At 38.1% G+C, this 19,651-nt stretch overlaps 1 protein-coding gene across 1 annotated transcript in view; it reads right to left on the reverse strand.

Moving 5' to 3' along the window:
• The window catches only part of WASL (WASP like actin nucleation promoting factor), a 29,180-nt gene extending 10,668 nt beyond the window's left edge, over positions 1 to 18,512 (reverse strand). The window contains exons 1-5 of the mRNA XM_087874203.1: positions 17,523 to 18,512; positions 6,685 to 6,819; positions 6,047 to 6,133; positions 5,576 to 5,672; positions 1,570 to 1,593 (exon numbers count right to left, since the gene is read on the reverse strand). Of these exons, the coding sequence (XP_087730329.1) occupies positions 1,570 to 1,593; positions 5,576 to 5,672; positions 6,047 to 6,133; positions 6,685 to 6,819; positions 17,523 to 17,654 (475 nt within the window). The 5' untranslated portion in view covers positions 17,655 to 18,512. The remainder of the gene's footprint in view (positions 1 to 1,569; positions 1,594 to 5,575; positions 5,673 to 6,046; positions 6,134 to 6,684; positions 6,820 to 17,522) is intronic.
• Between the last annotated feature and the right edge of the window lie 1,139 nt (positions 18,513 to 19,651).

A 19,651-nucleotide genomic window follows, 5' to 3' on the forward strand; every position in this document is an offset into this window, starting at 1 on the left:
GGGAAGGTCACAAATTATGATCCCATGACTGCAAAATGCTGCAATCATTGTAAATGTGAGCTGGTTACCAAATGTCTGAATTGCAATCACATGGCCACAGAGATGGTGTGACAGTTGTAACTCTAAGCACAGGTTGAAAGTCACAAAGCATCAGGCTAGAAACTGGGAGACCATAACTTCTAGTTTTGCCTTAACCATAAAAGCCAACTGGGAGCCATGAGCCAGTCACCCTCTCTCAGCCCAACTCACTTCACAGGGTAAGATAAGGACTATCTGCAATGCATTCAATACCAATTTAGTTCTATTTTGAGGGAGTGAGATTGGGGTTGCTGTCTGGTCTTTTCCAAAATAGCTGCAGTCATGGGGGAGTCAATCTTCTCCCTCACTTCCTTCAAGTATTCATGCTAAATAAATTTGATTACTAAAATAAATTAATAAAATCCCCTCAGAACTGTAGTCACAGGCATCCAAGCCAGTATTCAAGCTTCCTGGCTTGATCAACACTGGCATTTTCAAAGTCATGCTGACCTCCAGAGGCAGCCTTGCCCCACACAGTCTTTTGAGCTTACAAAAGCAAATGCTAAGAGAGTGGGAAGAGGGATGTGTATGGCAGGAAAGGTGAAAGCAAGTGCCTGCAGGGAAGCGTAGGCAACATCTGGAGTTTGGCAGCTATTAGAAGCAGGAAAGAGGATTTTCATTCAATTGCCAGGACCACAAGCTATGGTGAGCTGCATATACTGGTAAAGGATCTTGTCTGGAGCTTGGAGGTTCGCCAAGAGCTCAGTAGCAACTAGAAGAGGAACAATCACATTGAAACAGCACCTCGTCCCAATTAGTGCTAGAACTTTTGGAAAAAAGCAAAGGTTGTATGCTACATTATAGACCTTGCCAACTTTTCCTTGAACTGAGTTTTAAAAGACTATGTATAAAGGACTGTGTATTACAGACATATTTATGTGGCAACAGCTGCTTGCAAGTCCTCAAAGAGTGGAGTGATCCTTTACTGTTCTTGGGGAAGGCTTGTGCTGCAATAAAGTACCATGTACAGAAATGCTATACTGTCCAGTTTTTGGAAAACAAAGAATCCTCCGTCCCACAATTGTTTCGATGCTACATTACTTAGTTTCTTCAATTGGTTTTGTTTTTAAGTAGTCAAAAAATATAAATTGCAATTTTGTGCCAATATTAGGTTGCTGAGAAGTGAAAAGGTGTAAATGTAGAATGCAATTAATTCTTACAAAAAAAAAACAAAAAAAAAAACAAAAACCTCAGATACTTTATTTTCTTCCTACTTAGCAACTGAAATTTCTCAATGAATTTTGAATTATAACAATCTATTGTCAGTATGTGAAAACAGGTTAAGGAAGACTAAGATTAGAACTTTCTCATACAAGTACATGTTTTATATTGCAAGAATAAAATTAAAATTGTTATAATTTGTGACTTTTCACTGTTGCATTCATATTACCAATTGAAAATATGGGCATTCTAATCATTCTCAGAAATGCACTTAAAGATGGCAGTTATGTACAATGATTATCATGTTATAGTTATTAATAAAAACCTTACCATTTGGTAGATCTCTCCTTTTCTCTGTTAGGGGGGAAAACACATATGAGTATCATTCCATTCATGCATGAAGTTAAGAAAAAAGCTAATAAATATTTCATCCATTTTAGTAAAGGTTTTAAGTAATCTCTAATGGTCTGTAAATGATTCCAGATCCTCTATATAATCACTCCGCAGGACCACTATTAGCTTAAAAAGTCAGTTTTCCAGTGTAAATGACAGTAAAAAAGTAAGAGAAACACACAGACACACCTTGCTGTCAAGAAGTGGCAGATTTTTTAAAAATTATCTCAACATTTTAGTACTTCTGGACAGTTTGCTGATCCATTGTTTCTATCTTACAAATACAATACAACTGAATGTATGCAATTCTAGACAAGTAAATAAAAAGAATAACTGATTGACAGTGTAACATTCCTATAATTACTTCATTTAAAATATATATGAATTTTTAGATTTATAGTTCACAAATGTGTACATATTATGTTTTACCATATTAAACAGAAGCAATGTGTTATATTGTGCAGTAAGATTTTCAACAATTAAAATGTTAGAGTTACAAATGTTACATATGTAAGAATAAGTTTTTATTTTATCTAAAACTTCAAAAACCTCAAATATATTATAAAAAGGATATGCACTAACTCCTCCATTACTTTTGCAAATTGTATCCAAAAGGACAACAATGCACTTTTTAAAAACAGCTGAGATACTACATCTGAGTTCTTAATTTGAACAAGATAAAATTTAAGATGGATTTTAAACTCTTTTTCTATTTGACTGAAAGCAACTCAGCCTCAGCAAAATGCATTTAAACTTTTTTTAAAAAAATAATAATAAATGTGCAGTAATTTCGTCCCCCCACCCAATAGAATAAGACAGGTTATCTCCCACCTACATTTTGAAGCAGCTCTGATGTGATTTATCTCATCATTTGAAAAAAAAAATCTTGACATAATAAGGGAACAAAAACAGGATGCTCTGTCCCTTATTATATCATTTTTCATTCTAAAATCCTTATCTGTCAGTAAATCTATATTGTAGGAATGATAGTGTTGGAAAAGTTCAGAGTACAGAGTCCAATGCCTTACTTCATGCAGGAATTCATATTAAAACATATGAAGGCTCGAAGACTCATGGAAAACTTTCTGTAATCAGAACTATATCCAGTAGTGTAATATAGACTTAGGAGTCCATCTAGTGGCTAAACAACTTCTGTCCATAAAAAAAAGAAAAGAAAAGAAAAGAAAAAAGAAAAGGCATGACTAAGAACGCCAATAATATCTTTGCCGTAACAGATTTCAATTGTTCCAATAAATTTATCTTACACTGATTTTAAAAACAAATTCAAAATTCTATTTTGTATGGAAAACACCCAAAAATATTTACCAGAGTACTAAACATAATTCATAGAAATAGTTCCTTAGAGAATGGGAGGTTAAAGAATTTCCTATATGTATATAGCTGCTGGTATATATATTTACATATACATATATAGGGGTCTGGTGGCTCAGCAGACTAATAGCATTGTGATTAACACCAGCTGTCTGCAATTACTCTAAGTTCGAATCTCCCCAGGCTCAAGGTTGACTCAGCCTTCCATCCTTTCTAAGGTAGGTAAATTGAGGACCCAGTTTATGGGGGCAATAAGCTGACTTTGTATAAATATACAAAAGTATGAAGGCTATTGCTTAACGCATTGTAAGCCACCCTGAGTCTCCGGAGAAGGGCGGCATATAAATCAAATATATATATATATATATATATATATATATATATATATATATATATATATATATATATAAATATATATATATATATTTGATTTATATGCCGCCCTTCTCCGGAGACTCAGGGTGGCTTACAATGCGTTAAGCAATAGCCTTCATACTTTTGTATATTTATATATATAAATACTACGTAATCTCTGCCCACTGGGTCATTACCCTTACCTAAACAGACAAAAGGAATGAAGCAAAAAAATAGCGGGAGGAGGAGTGATTTCTGACTTTCTGGCAGTTTCCCCATTGGGTTTCTCTGTGGAAAGCTGGCAGGAGCATCAGAAATCAGTTCATCCTTCTTCCTTTCTCGTGGTGCCGTGAGTGAGGGGGCACATGGGATATAGGTTGGAAAGGGGATATCTGGGGTTCAAGAGCTTCCATGTGGTTTTGGGAAAGGTGTGTGAGTATGCACATGTTGTGGCCCGCCAGCGGCCTGCCCGGATCATGGCTGATCCCGACAACGAGGAGGCTGGTGTGGGGTCGTGCCAGCAGCCTGCGCAGCTGGCGCTCGCGTCGGACAGCGAACAGGCTGAAGATTATGTGGTGTCAGAGGCAGAGACTCAGCCAGGTCCTTCAGAACCTCCAGAGGCTCCTTCAAGTGGAGAGAGCGAAGTGGAGAAGCCTCTCCTCAATGCTCGAGCACGCAGGGCTGCCAAAAGGCAGGAGTGGCTACTTAGGAGGAGGAGGTCTCCTCGAGAGTAAGGTTTGAGGATAATTGGCCACTCCCTTAGCCTATTTAAGTCACACGCAGTTAGTAATTTCTTGCTGGAAACAACGTGTAATTATTAAAGAGCAGTTTGGATAGTGAGTGTCTTATCGTATCTTGTTTTCTGGGCTGGTTGCCAACCTTTGCCGGACTTTGTTCATTCTTGGTATGTTATAACTTTGATAAGGACCGTTGGTGTGTATCACAATCCTTGGGAATCCGGACCTGGGGCAGAACAGCACAAGAGATGCTGCATTGATCGAAGACATTATAGCAGCATGTGTTAGGGAAGCATGGATTGGGGAAGGTGCACAAGAGGATCTGCGTGGGCCAAGTGAGATGCTGTATGGTTTGATGGAAATTATACTTAATTCATAAGGTAGCTGAACATTAAAAATTAGACAAATGTATCTAGGCAGCTAGGTAATTTCAAGCTCCAGCTCAGTACATTATAATGCAGAAAAAGATGAATGTAAACTAAAAATTCATGAACCCAGTAGTATATAGTATACGTATTTTGTGTGTATGTACCTATGTATGTATGTTTATAAAATTAAACAGAAAACACGTATTTGTGACACTAAAATACCATATATTTAGTAATATATAGTAACTAACTTACATAAGTTAGGTACATAAATAAAACCCTAACCCTAACCCTGACCAGAGAGCAAAATATTAGGGTATTCTTACTTCCTAACTGAAATGCTCCTCCAGCAGATTTCTTTTGCCAGCATCTCTATTTTTTCATGTTTTTTCAATTAACATGCCATATATTGTTGCTTTGAGCACATTCAGTCTTGTGCTAAGCCAAGCTAAGAAATCCAATTTATTCATTTAAAACTTGGATGGGTTAGGGTTTTATTTATTTATTTTAAACATTTTTTCCTTACATATCTTGGGTTTATCCTACTTTATTTTTTGGTATCCCCATTAATTCTCACTGGCCTGTTTTGCTAAATTACAGTTAGCTTTTATTGTTTACATTAACCCTTCTAGAAAGGAATAATAATATTGAATGAATTAATTCTATAATAGATTACATAGCCACCAAATCTAGTTTGTAATAAATTATTCTAAAACTATCATGCACTGTGTAGAGTGATCCATTTTGCACATATCTGCATATGTTCTCTTTTAAATTCAAATTGTGAAAAGTAATTACTTGCTAATTAATACACAGAAGAGCTTTGAGGCAATGATGTTCTTACAGAACTTATTTAAAAAAACAAAAACAAAACAAAAATATTTTATGAAAAGGGTTTTTTTTAAGCTTAATTTTAGCACAGGGGCAATAGGGGAAGTTCAGGAAGTATCAGCACTGGCCCAATCAACTCTATCGGATGCTGCATTAGTATTGGACAAAAACTCCATTAATTGAAAACCTGTTCAAGCTGAACTGTTATAAAGCAAAGTAGGGAGGGCACAGATTAATTGGGTATGACCACAGCCAAAGGTTTCCTCTTATAAACTAGAACTACAAACAAGATAAACAAGCACTGAAAAACTATATAAATACCAGATTTTCTCTGCCTTCGTCCAAGCAGGTCTGTTATAGTCTTTTGGAATTTTTTAGCTTCTTCTTCATTAGCAAAATTAAGACCCATCTGACATGTCTGAAAAACAATAATGTTCATGATCAACCTAAGACAGGGAATAAAAATATGCAGCTCTTCTGAAACTATATAAACAAAAATCCACTGAACAAAGTAGGCTTCAGATCCCCCCCGCCCCACGTTATTGATCTCATCTGGAATTAGGAATACTTTATTCTTATATTTTTCTATTATAAGCTAAGTAAGCTAAGATTAAACATAAATTTCAAGTAAAAATCAGTCAAGCAGTTCTATCTGAACACTAAAATGTTTGAAAACAATCAATAGAAATATAGACGTCACATAAAATTACTTAATATTTCATAAATTACTTTAACAGATTAGATTTAACATAAAGTAATCACTTTTCCAAATTAACGCCTGAAAATACTTACGTCTCCAGCAAAGGTATGAAAATATGCTCTGGGACTATTATATACAAAGTTATTATATAATTCTTGTTCCCACAATTGTTTTCCTTCCTGCAAGAGTGATGAGGGGGCAGAAGGAGAAGGGAAGACATTGAGACAATAAATTATTGTAAGCAAATATGCATGGATTTATATCTCACCTTTGGACATTCTAAGGTTTTACACTCTTTCTGATGACTTTGCTTCAGATTAAAATTCTATTCTTAAAACATAGAAACTAGCTTAATTTCTTGGTAACCTGTACTTTTGTAGTATAAATCTGAAAATGTGCTACAATTCTAATGTAACTTGTACTGTCTCAGAACCTATTAAAACAAATATGGACAAAATTCAAAGATAGGATATGTACCAGTGTAAACAGACCAGATTTTTCCCCTGAAGTTGTGAAAGCAAAAACTAAGCTATTTATACTTTCAGCAAGAAAATAGTATCTGCAATAGAATATGAAAAACGAAGTGTTGTTTTCTGAACAGCACTCTTTATCCATATTGCTTTAGCAATTAATATTTAAACAATTTGTATTATATGCAACTGCCTATGATGCAACATTTTCATAAGATAAACAATAGAAACATAAACTAAATATGGCAAAAAGTTTTTACCTTTATATCGTATATTCTGATAAAATAGGATCTTTGTGGATTGTCTTTTACAAGGCAAGCTACACCACAGCATTTCTTTGACCACATAGCATTGCGCTCCGCTGCATATATCTGGACGACCACAGAGCACATTGTCTAAAATAAAAATTTTAAAAATACTATGTTAAAATTTAAGTATCATCTTTCCATTGTCTTCTCCATTAGTCACAAATAAAATCTTGCAGAATTCATCTGATGAAAATAGTATTTCCAGGCAGATAATGACACACTCAATTTCTTTGAACGTACTACAAAATGCCACAGGACTCAAAGTAGTAAAATAATGTATTTGAAAAACACTAACATAAAGATACATCAACTCCTCCCAACTTTATCACAATTGTAACTAATAAAGTATTGATTGTTCCAAAAGTTATGTGTACAATGAATATCATCTTATTAGTGTATCCGTTAGTTTATGCACTTTATCAAAGTTTGGCAATTCAGAGTAGATGACAAAACAGAGTCCATTTTGTACATTAATGTATTGACATATATACCTAACATACCTTTGGCTAGGGATACAGATAAAAGCCTATATTCTCTATTAAAATTGGAAAATACAGAGTAAGAAATTAATTCAAAGTATTTTAAACCAAATCCTGCTTGACTTTTTAAAAAACATTGTACAAAATTTGTTATAGAATGGTCTGTGCAGATCTTCATTTGGCTTTGGATCACCAGCAGCTAAGAACTGAACTTATATCAACAAAATCATTAAAAATATTAATAGGCAATTGACATAATCCCCTGGCAGAGTTCTTTTAAAAAAAGGCTTCTGTGAAAACTAGTATTCTTGTTTTAGATTTCTGTTTTTCTGTTAATGTTATATAACCACAGAAAGGCTAGGTAGGATATAAATATTTAAAACGAAGCTTGATAGTCAAATAAAACCAACCTTTTAGGCCATAGAGGAAGATTAATTTAGTAGGACTACAGTACACAGTATGGTGTAACCAGTCTTTATTTTGATGTTCTGCATCTGCAACTGGCAGATTTTATATGCAACAAAACTAAATGAGTAGGAACATCCTATAATGAAAAAGTTGACTGGTCTACTTTTTATCCATAAAAAGCAAGCTATAACAACATTTTCTGTTTTAAAAATCTGAAGTGTGCAAATTATAACCTTGGTGTCCAAAATAGAATAAGTAGTTTTCTAGTTTAAATTCCTGCATCTCTTGTGCAGAAGTTATCATAGAGGTTATCAAAATTTAAAAATTCTTGCATGCTACAATGTTTCCTTTTGAAGATATTCTTCTAGATTTTTCCCCCCACAAAGAAAATCTCTTCCTTTAATATTTGAAGGGACAAAGTCATATACTTTCAATATAAACTGCTAGCCAGAAAAAAGGAAGCTCATTTGTGGTATTTCACTCAAAACCACACTATTGCAGGATGTTTCAAACTTTCAGTCTTAACCACAGAGGTCAAATACTATTTTAGTATTGCAGTCTATACAGTGATGCCTCTTTTGACTTTAGAACTGTAACGCAGGAAATAATTTCAAGATGATTTGGCTAAAAGCGTAGAGTGAAAAGCTAGTTTAAGAATATTTCCTGGAGAAAAGCACTTGCTCAAATTACTACCCTGTTTCCCCCAAAATAAGACATCCCCTGATAATAAGTCCAATCGGGCTTTTGAGTGCATGGCAATAAGGCCAAGTGCTTATTCCAGGGTTCAAAAAAATATAAAACAGGGTCTTATTTTTGGGGAAGCATGGTATTCAAGGTTTTTTTCCCCCAAAAATCTTTAAACTCCCCTTTTTTTGCATTCTATAGTACCGTTATGTGTCAGCATATTGGAAAGAAGCCATAGACTAAATACCAGTACATATACACACCCTCATCTTTTTGACCTTCACAAACCTGTAAAGCAAAGCAAAGCTGAAGATCATAAGCAGTCATGATTTCACTTAGCGATTGTTTCACTTAACAACTGAGTTGCCAATCCCAAATGTGGTTGTTAAATGAAGATACCTGCATGTGTTTGTGTGTATTTGTCAACCGTCTGACTAATGGACCCAAAAGAAGTAAACATTCTTGGGAGTTTTGAATTCCCAAGTAAAACTTTATTGGATACATCATTTTGGCACTGAAGAAAGAAAACCAGCTCTGGTTTTCCTGTGCAAAGGCTTGCTTAGTTAAATAATAACTTCCCTTTCTCCCCACTCCTGGGTGTTCACATTGTCCAATATTGAGACATCCTTTTGTTATGGGAATAGTCCACCTCCTTCTCAGGCACCTGCAGTGGTGACCTTGACTCTCACGTTGCATGCAAAAACCTCCATTCCACCCTCCACTCTCCCCCTTCAATTCAATGGCAAGTTGAATAGCAATACAATCCGAAAGGAGCCAAGCAATTCAATCTTGACAGTATTTGTTGAAATGTAGCTTTTTTTTCTAAAAAATGCCCTGTGAAGCAAGAAGCAATCCCTTGCTTATGATCAGAATTTTTTCAGCATGGTATTCTCAAGAGAGGCTAGGAATCAATTCCCAAATACTATGACCAATGCTCTCATGAACTAGGAATTTTGCAACTCATGATCCAACATATATGGAAGTACTCCTGGCTGTTATTTAAGTAAAGTGTTCTAAAAAAAAATAAAGCCTCACTTGGGTTGAGTTTGATTTGTTGTGACTTAATAGTTTTCCTAACAATAATGGCAGATTTGCCAATGCCTTATTCTATTGTTTTGTGGTTCACAATCTAGCCTACAACTGTAGTATTTCCTAATGGTCTCCCACCTAACTGCTAACCAAATCTGACATTTCTCAGCTTTCTGAGATCAGTGCTGAGACTTAACTAAGTATAGTTTTCTACATAAAGGCAAATAAATCAGTCTAAAGTCATCTGAAAAAGGTGAGCAATCATCAATATATTAATGACATTAAATAATATATTTCCATCCCCGATTGAGCCAGAGATGATGTGAAAATCTGGTCCAGTTTGTTAAAGACTGAATGGGAAAAACAAACTCAAATTAAATAGTATCAAGATGGGAGTTGCTATTATATCCATACAACATGGGCTACACCTACAACATTGCTCCTGATAAAATGTCTGCATCAGGGGTATCAAACTCACAGCCCCATGAACCAGATGCATCACGTGCTGGCCCCACCCTGCCCGGTTTAGCGAAGGGGGAAAAAGTCCCGATACATCACATGGCACTGCCATGACGATGCGAGTTTAACACCCCTGGTCTGGATGGTATTATCCTTCCTGAAGAAGATGGTCAATGATTTCAGGGTCTTTTTGGATTCACAGTTCCTGCTTCAGCAGCAGGTGGAATCCGTATGTGGGATTCTACTGCAGCTACTGAAGGTATTGCCAGGACGTAATAGCACAGAAACGCAACAGAAAACAAGTAAGCTCAGAGACCACCAATGACTCTTCAGTTAAACAAATTCTGAGGTGAGCAAGAGAGGACTTTGGATTACAATCTGAGATTCTTTTGACTTTGTGCAACTTTTGTGGAAGTATAAAGAAGCCTTTACAGTGTGAGCTCCACCACCTGCAGAGTATAACCATACTCTTCCTGGCTTCTCTGAGCTGTTATATAATGGTTGATTTGGGAGGTAGCCAACACTTTGAGAAAAGATATTGCAAACCTTGAGAGTGGTAATGGAGTACCTTCTCTTGAAGAAGCTGCTTCAGCAGCAGGTGGAATCCATAGCTGGGATTCTACTGCAGCTACTGAAGGTATTGCCAGGAAATAATAGTACAGAAACACAACAATTAGACCAACTGGATTTGAGGAATCACTGTATTGAATGATACATGTAATAGTGAACAGTATGCCCAGTATTAATAGTGGATATGGTCTTGCCAGTTTGATTTAAATGAAAGTATTAAACTTATCATCTCCACCATGATAGCATTTTGTGAATGAGCATGCCTTAAAATAGCAATTTTGTATCTGTGCCAATAAGTTTCTCAAAATTCCAAATATGCTAATACCTAAAAAAATTATACCTCAACTCCCCACCCAGATTGACCACTATCGTGTTAAGGTCTGTAAGGTTTATGTTTTCCCTCAGACACACAGAAACATCCTTAGTATGTTATACATTAAACTATAACCTGACAAGTCAGGAATAAAAAGGTCCCAAGAAGAGGTGGCATATTTCAGTGTTCCAAAAATCGTTCCCAATAACTTCCCTTTTGTATCATAGAACTCAGTGTCAATGTTCTATTTTTTCAGGTTATCTCAGTCTCTAGTCTAATTCTATACAGTTAATAACAGAGAGGCGATAAATGTATTTACAATATTCTTTTTGAATATGAAAATAAACAAAACGTTCAGTTTGATCATCCCTAACCTGGCAATTTTTTCAGTGCACACTATGGAAGAGAAAAGCAAATAGCAGCTACTTTGATAATCAAAGAAATCCTGCACAGTAAATTACTCTTTAAAAGAAAAATGTACAGGAGCTGCAAACCCTTAATTAATAAGTAACACAAGCATGTAAAAGATTAAAAAGAAAACAGAACAGTCTTTAAAACACTGAGGTCACATGGACTACATATTCTTTTTTTTTTTTTAAACAAAAGTGTTCTATGGAAACATAATGAAATATAAAAAATGTTTCTATTTATATAAAAGCCCAAGTATTAAGAACAAAACGCAAATGTTCTATAGAAACCCAACCTCAAACTATTTAATTTTATTGATAATGAAAATATTATATATTATTGTAGGTCAATTGTTATGGTTAAGTGGCTAGTGGAGCACTGAGACAATGGTCTCGAAAAGAAACTGCCTTGCCTTTTCTTGTAAAACAAGTAAGCGTTATTGCAAATAGTGCTAGATTATCAATCCCAGCCTTGTTTCTACCTGCATCCAATATGCTTGAATGTAAGGCTCATGCAAATAGAGCAAATCATGCAAAAATATCATTATGGCCTGCATATTTAATAAAGAAATATTTTATTATCAACACATTTAAGACACTATCTTAAATACTATATTTATTTAATTCATATGCTGCCTGCCTTACTAATCAAATTCTGGGCTGTTTACAGTGGCATAAAAGAATATAAAAGCATTAAAATTAACAATTAAATAAAGAGCACAAGAGCATGGATGGTCCAAGAATGGACTTTTGTTTTTTAATTCACCAACCACCTCCAGAGGTGAGATGGTTCCTCACATAATCTAGTCCTAGTGCCATGCCCTGAAGGGCTTTAAAAATGATAACCAATACACTGAATTGGTCCCAGAAGCAAACCAGCAACTAATGAAGCTTATGTAACAGCGATATTACAGGGAATACCCACTCCAGAATTGTCCATGCCAGTGCATTCTGTACCAATTGTAGCTTCTGAATACTCTTCAAGGGTAGTTCCGTGCAAAGGTGGGCTGCTGCTGATTCAGGTGAACTGGTAGTTGTGACCCACAGATGGCCACCCCCCCGGCGCTATTCCGTCCTATATCGCCATGTTTTTGAAGCCCCGTGTGCTCACATTTTTAGTACTGGGCAAACTAGTGTATTATAACCGGCAGCAGCCCATCACTGGTTCCGTGTAGAGTACATTGCAATAATCCAATTATTATCCTATTACCACATCTAGACAATAGATGTTCCTTCACAAAATTCAGACTATTTGACAATTACATTGCATAGTGAGATAAAGGTGATAGGGAGTACAACAAAAAGAATAGCCATGGACTTAAGTATCTGGAAAATGTATAAAATTCCGAGGCAACAATGCAAAACATAATGCTTCCAGTCCCATGAATTCATGCTATTCCTACATATTAAGCATATATTAGGAATATAAACCATACTCTAAACTAGGAATGGCCACAATTAAAAACAACCAATATTAGGCATGTTAGTATCTCAAACACATTTTCTGCAGATAGCTTTGCAGTCAACTGCAATAAGATAACATTTTTCCCAGATTGAAAAAACTAATTGTGACACCTTTCAACAGATATTAACTCTCAGCATGTCAGAGCTTGTGAACACGGATCTATCTCTGAAATGGGCTGAACAATACTTATATCCTATTGAACTGACAATACATTTTCATGATATTAAGCAGCAACGAATGGTGTTGAGTAAAACTATTATAAACAAAATGAAAGAATGTGGTCCATCCAATAGAATGGCTTTGGATTTCTTAAACCTAAATTGAGGGGAAGAAATAATTGAAATCAAGTTAAAAAAATATTTTTTTAAAAAAGCAGGAAGGTACATTAAAAAAATCGATCCATTGGAGTAGGACCAGAATTTCTGCTAAGCAATACAGTCGTAAAGTGTGATGTTGTATGACCGTGCTGCTTAGCAACCACAGTTCTGCAAGCCTGAAGTTACTGTCGTTAAGCAAAGACCTCATGTGATTGTGACGTCTAACTTCCTGATTTTTCTTGTGGGAAGCTGGCAAGGAAGGTCGCAAATTGTGATCATATGACCATGGGAGGCTGCAATGGCAGGAAATCCAGGCTGATTGCCAAGCACCTGGACAACAGTAATGTGACTGTGAGGCACATTACAATGGCAGAAACTTCAAGGATTGGTCATAAATACCACTGGTTCAGCACTGTTGCAAGTTTGAATATTTGTTAAGCAAGTGATTATTAAACAAGGATTACCTGTATTGAGCTCAATAAGGGAACTGTTATTATTGAATAAGAGGCTAAATGCCTTTACTTTATCCATACAGAATTTGTTACAATTCAAGAAGACTAAGGAATATTGTTGATTTAGAAAAGGTCAGACTATCTGTCTCTCCAAAATTGCCTACTCTTAAACAGTGATTCTTCAGATTCTTGAAGTAAAGTCTTTTCCATCACGTATTCTTTTAAACTCGTTCCAGAGACTGAACCTAACATTTTTGCATGCTGAAGATACTGTCTATCAGTTATGGTTGATATCCTCTGTTATCACATTGATTTTCACTTGCATTATAATTCTCGGCCTAGCAGTTACAATTCCAGAAGTGAAAGTGGCTGGTTATTTTATGTTGGCATTTGCAGCTTGAAAACAGTACAGCACAAAACACTAATATACAGTATATACACCAGTGGTGAAATCTAAAATTTTTTACTACCGGTTCTGTGGGGGTGCCTTGGTTGGCGTGGTGTAGCTTAGTGGGCATGGCAGGGAAAGGATACTGCAAAATCTCCATTCCCACCCCAGGGGCCAGCCAGAGGTGGTATTTGCCGGTTCTCCGAACTACTCAAAATTTCTGCTACCGGTTCTCCGAACTGCTCAAAATTTCTGCTACCGGTTCTCCAGAACCTGTCAGAACCTGCTGGATTTCACCCCTGATATACACACATCTGAAGGACCACTTATTCCAGGTAGAACTATGTTGTCCAGTAGGTCCAGCCAGTAAGCACTGGTTAAAGACAGGGTGGATAAAAATCAATGATTTTTTTTTAAAAATCAAAAAAAATCAGATTTGTTTTGATTTAAATTGGATTTTTTGATTTAAATTGGATTTTTTTGATTTTTATCAAATTTATTTTAATAAAAAACTTTTGGGGTATAAATCTATCATATGATAGTTTTCTATTTAAGATACATAAATAATTTAGTTTATTCAGCATGAAATGGAGCTTAGTTATGTAGCATGAGGCTGTATATTCTGTAATACTGGGACTATCGGTGAGTCAACAGTGGGTCAAAGGAGTAGCAGAGATGACAGTTGCTCTTTAAAAATTATGATTTAAATCGAGTTGATTTAAATCAAGCCTTTTTACTAGTGATTTAAATCATGATTTAAATTGTGATTTAAATCAACTCGATTTAAACCAAATCCACCCTGGTTAAAGAATACAACTTCCAAATGAGATCAGAAGAGAACAAGAATGTGCTGCTGCTCTCTGTATGTCCTATGCAGTACAACAATCTGCTTCCTGAAATCTGAATGGTATCCTGCCTGATAACTTCCTTAGAGCTCTGAAGTCAAAACTCTTTCACACAGCTGTTATTGTCAAATTAGAAGGTAACATTAAGGAGCACAGAGTTTTAGTAAAGGTAGAAAAGTTGTGTACATTACTATTTATGGTTTTATAACACTATAAATTGTCATACTATTAATATATCAGTGACACAAATACTTTTATTACTATATATATAGAGAGAGCGCATACACATATGTAATTATGTATTAATCATTAATTAAGGAACTAACCCATATGCAATTTGTTTTTAATAAGTGTAAGTTTTACATTAAATTATACAATTATTTTAAAATAGTTTTAAGGTTTTCAGCAATTTTGTATATGAGGAAGAAAATCATATAATCCAATGTGCAATGTATTTTCTAATATTTCAAGTGTCATCACGTAGGATATGAAATATTTTCTCTAAGTAGAATATATCTTCTAATTTTATTAATAAATACTATTTTATTTCCCATATGTCATTGTACCCAAATTGCTTCTCTTTAAATCTAGTTGTCTGCTGCTGACTACACAATTTTTCCATTTTTATGTATTATTTTGATTACATTTGCATATAAAACAATTCTGTAGATAAAAGCATATTTGTTCTTTAAAAACACTTATAGATGGGTCATTTTCTTGTTTTCAAGGGAATTCAACTTGCACTAAATTAGTGAAAATTCAGGCAGCTCAATACTAGAAATGGCTAGGAATGGCTCTCTACATAAAGGAGGTCTTTTCAGAAACTTGGACTTTGTTGGAAATAAAACTAGTACTTCCTGAGGGCAAAGCCTATGAACTTTTCCACTTAGGAACAGCTCTTTGCTAAAGAGAGAATATAACATTCTAAAAGAGATTTTAAAAATCTGTGAAGTGTATTAAACTTTGGCAAAGGCTAATTTTTTCCCCCTCTGAAAAAAGTGGATTACTAGTAATATTACAGTTCAGTATTAATATTTAGCCATCTGGCCTACAGTATTTAACATAAATTTAGTATGGCAATCAACATAAATGTATACTCTCTCCACTGTAAGAGGGCATTCCCAGGAAAAAAGCAGCTCATGTTCATTAGACAGTTGTCAGAAACTACTTTATCTCTGCAAATTCCCATTAACAGCTGAAAAAGACATATCTAGAGTGCAAACTTGGCTTTAATGAAACATGAATTACAGATGATCTATGACTGAATGATAGATTAGATCTGTGAATCTTCTTTACCCATTTAACCTCATCAGAAACAAAAAACTGGATTTTCCATTCAGACCACTATACTATTATAATCCTTATAGATTTACAGTGGGCAAAGGCATTTGCAAATCTGTGGTCAATTTCTGGATAATATAGTTTAAATTTGCCTCTGTCATAATGGGGGAAAAAACTTAAGTAAAACCAATTTCTGCCCATAAACAAAAACCCTTAAAGGAAACAGGACATCTCCATGATGCTTTACTCATGATTGTATTTTTTTTAATGATTCAGAAGAGGAAAAGTTTGACTGCTAATCCATCTGAAATAAGAATATTTATTTAGTGATATGTTTAAATGTCTGTCAGGTCAGAAATCAGAAAAGGCCAATTTTAAATGCAGAATATTTCAATATAAAATAGCATGATATAGATTGTATACTAAAACTTGCTAAGCCAAACATAGCAGCATAAAGTCTCCTAAACGCTATTTGAGGAGCTATTAGCTAATAGCTGTATCTAACAGCTATATGAGGACTACCAAAATTTCAGGGATTATTACAGCTGTTTTGCCGCCCCCCCCTCCAAATATATTTTCAGGAGAAATTTTGTCTATACTCTGCAAATCTATTGCTCAGATTCAGAAACAGAATTCAGAGCACTATTTTCATTTCAGAGTTCATTTCCTGAAAGTTCAGAAACTATACAGGTATAAATGTATTCCAGCTTTCTATGACTAGGTGAACTTTTCCACACACACACAAATTGCAACATCTCCATTGCTGACACACACCTATCGAAAACCACCGAGCACTTCCGGTATACTCTGAAATAATACCTGTTGGAAAAAGGAAGTGGGAGAGCAAATAATCTCTCAACATAGCAAAAAGTGAAGAGCTCCCCAGCAAAGGTAAACAGCATCTGCCTTTAAAACAAGCCGCAAAGGGTGAAGGATTTGTTGGAGCTCCCCTAACCAGGTTTCTTTCTTTCAGCAAAGCCGGAACGGATCCAATGGGCCCGACTTTAGTCAACAGGCTCTGCCTTCCCTTCCTGTTGCTTGGATCCACTGCCTTCACCTGTACCTAGGATTTATCCCACTCTCACGAGCCCCCCCCCCAAAAATAAAAAAACTCAAAACCCTAAAAGAGACCCCTGAAGTCTTTTCCCCCTTGGGGAGTAAAGGCGAGCATCTTTTTTTTTTCCCTCGCGCACCCCACACCTTGTCCCTTTTCAGTATAAATTTAGCCAAAGCTGTTAAGGGGATGATTTTCCACCCCCGCCCCAACAATACAGAGCCGTGGGGAGGAATATGGGGGGGGGTGTGAGAGAAAAAAGGAAGCAGGCAGCTGTTCCGTGGGAACGGCCCAACCAGGGACCTTCTGGTCTTCTCCAAATTCGAAGTAAACCAGCCACGACCCCGCGCCGGAAAGGAAATAAGGGGGGGGGGAGGAGGTTGCATCATCACGCCTCCCACTCGGAGCAGCCCGCTTCTCCCTCCAGCAGATGGAAGTCACCCCCCTCCGGCCCCCGAAACCCCCTTCCCTGAGAGGTCAAGGCAGCTTCCCGCCCGGGACGCGCGGGAGGCAAACCCTCCACACGCTCCCGCAGGCGCCCCCACAGGATTGGCCGGGCCTCCCCCACCCCGCACTTCCACCCCCGAGGCAGTCAGGCCCAGCCAGCAGGGCGAAGCCTCCTTCCCGTCCGCCACTCACCACGCATTTCTTGCCGAGGAAGCCGAAGAGGCTCTCGTTCTCCTGCGGGGTGAGCAGCATGGAGCCCACGTTGGAGACCCTCCGCGGCGGCGGGGGTTGCTGTTGCTGCTGCTGCTGCTGGCTGTTGTTCATAGCGGCCGCCGCCGGCGCCCGGCCGGGACTGCCAACCCCTCGGCCGGCTTCGCAGCTGGCTCTAGCTCGTCTGGGGGTCAGGCCCCGCGTCTCCTGGAGGGTGGCGGCGCAGCAGCCTGCCTCCCCGCGCTATTGCAGCAACATCGGGGCGGCGACCTGAGGGGGCGCCGCGCGTCGTCGGACCGAGGAACAACTCCTGAGGGGTTCAAGCGAGCGAGCGGAGCGGCCGGGAAGTCCCGCTCCTCGCCCTCTGCGCGCCTTCCGCCGCTCTCCCGACAGGCACTAAACTTCCAACTTCTCCCCGGCGCCGGCCGTGCAATCCAACATGGCAGGGAGCGGAGGCGCGGGCGAGACCAAACGCCGCGGAGGGAGAGGGGAGGACGCGGGGTCGAGACGCCCCAGGCTGCCCAGCCCGCGTCGCCGCTTCTCGGCCCGGCGCCCCTCTGCTTGGACTCTCTTCGCCGCCGGTCCGGAGAAGCGTAGGCGGGGCGGCCCGCGGCTCAGCTTCGGCGCGAGTCCCAGTGGCGAGCTCGGGAGTCGTGCTTTCTGTGGCCTCCCCCGTTAAATACCGGGCGAGCCAAGCCGGGCTGCTTCCCCGGCCTTGTCATCCAGGAAGTCTGGAAATTGGCGGTGGCGGGAGGCGGAGGAAGCGAGCGGAGATGCCGCGGGCTCGCAGGAGGGACGCGCCCCGCGATTCCTGCAATTCTTCCAACGCAGAACCGCGGGGCTTGCTTGGTGGCGCGAAGCGGGGGTGGGGGGTGCGCTCTTGTCACCTGCCTGCCCCTGGCTTAAAAGCTTCCGAGAATCCCTCAGACGTAATTTGTACCTCCAGACACAAGAGGGAAAAGCGTTGCTGTTAAAAATCCCGTCTTTTTCCTTAATTTAATTTCTACAAAGGAGTTGATTGATTGGTTCCATTTATATGCCGCCTTTCTCCGGAGATTCAGGGCGGCTTACAATGCGTTAAGCAATAGCCGTCATACTTTTATATATACCTGCTTAGTAGGGCTTTCGGGCCCCCCCCAAGTGGTGTTATTTTTTATACAAAGTCAGTTTATTGCCCCCACAATCCGAGGGCAAACCAGTGTTTGCCTACACTTAAGTGTTGCTATGGATAATGGATGTTGGGCTTTGCTCACTCCGATGCGTGGTAACGTCTGGTTTACGGCTCAAGGTCCTAAAAAAAAATCATGTTGAACGGGGTTAAAAGGCCTTTGAAATGGAGGAACTCGGATCGCGGGTGTCCAAATGGAGCAGCGTTTCTCAACCTTGACAAGTCGAAGATGGGTGGACTTTCAACTCCCAGCATGCTGGTTGGGGAATTCTCGGAATTGAAGTCTACACATTTTTTTGAGTTGCCAGGGTTGAGAAACGCTGACATGGAGGTTCGAAACAAAAGAAAGAACTCCTACTTTTTAACTGAACTGGGATTGTTTTGCTAAGTCTCATCCTTGGCTTTATGGAATTCCTGGCTTTTTGTCTGGAGGAATCTTCATGTACTTGTGAGCATTGCTTGTGTCTGTAGTAATGGCTTTAATCAAATGGCCTGTTCTGCTTGGAAAAAAAACCTCTTTCTTTGAAGATACTCATTTTGCAAGGAAACATTGGTAGCACAATCTCAAACTTCAGCCATGTTGAATCATCATTACTGACGAATGATAAAAACATATAATATTTTGCATTGCTCATAAAATGGTCAGCATTATTACAGGATGATTATTATAATCTTCAAAATCCTATAGAGCTGAAGAAACTTTTTGGATGAGAAGCGAAACATCTTCCGAACCAGAAAGTCCAGTTGCCTGTTGAACAAGCACCTTTGGGACAATGCCATCGGTGCAATCCAATAAATCTGGAGCATCACTTGAACCACATTGGCACTGCCAGAATCAATGTAAAAGACAGCCTTACTGGACAGCTTACATCCTGCGATAATACTTTTAATACTATCAAACAAGAACATCTGCCAAGTCCTTGGGAAGGACTCGATAGGTGGA

The sequence above is a fragment of the Pantherophis guttatus genome, chromosome 7 (genome assembly GCF_059756535.1).
Source record: "Pantherophis guttatus breed Tessera chromosome 7, ASM5975653v1, whole genome shotgun sequence".
Taxonomy (NCBI): domain Eukaryota; kingdom Metazoa; phylum Chordata; class Lepidosauria; order Squamata; family Colubridae; genus Pantherophis; species Pantherophis guttatus.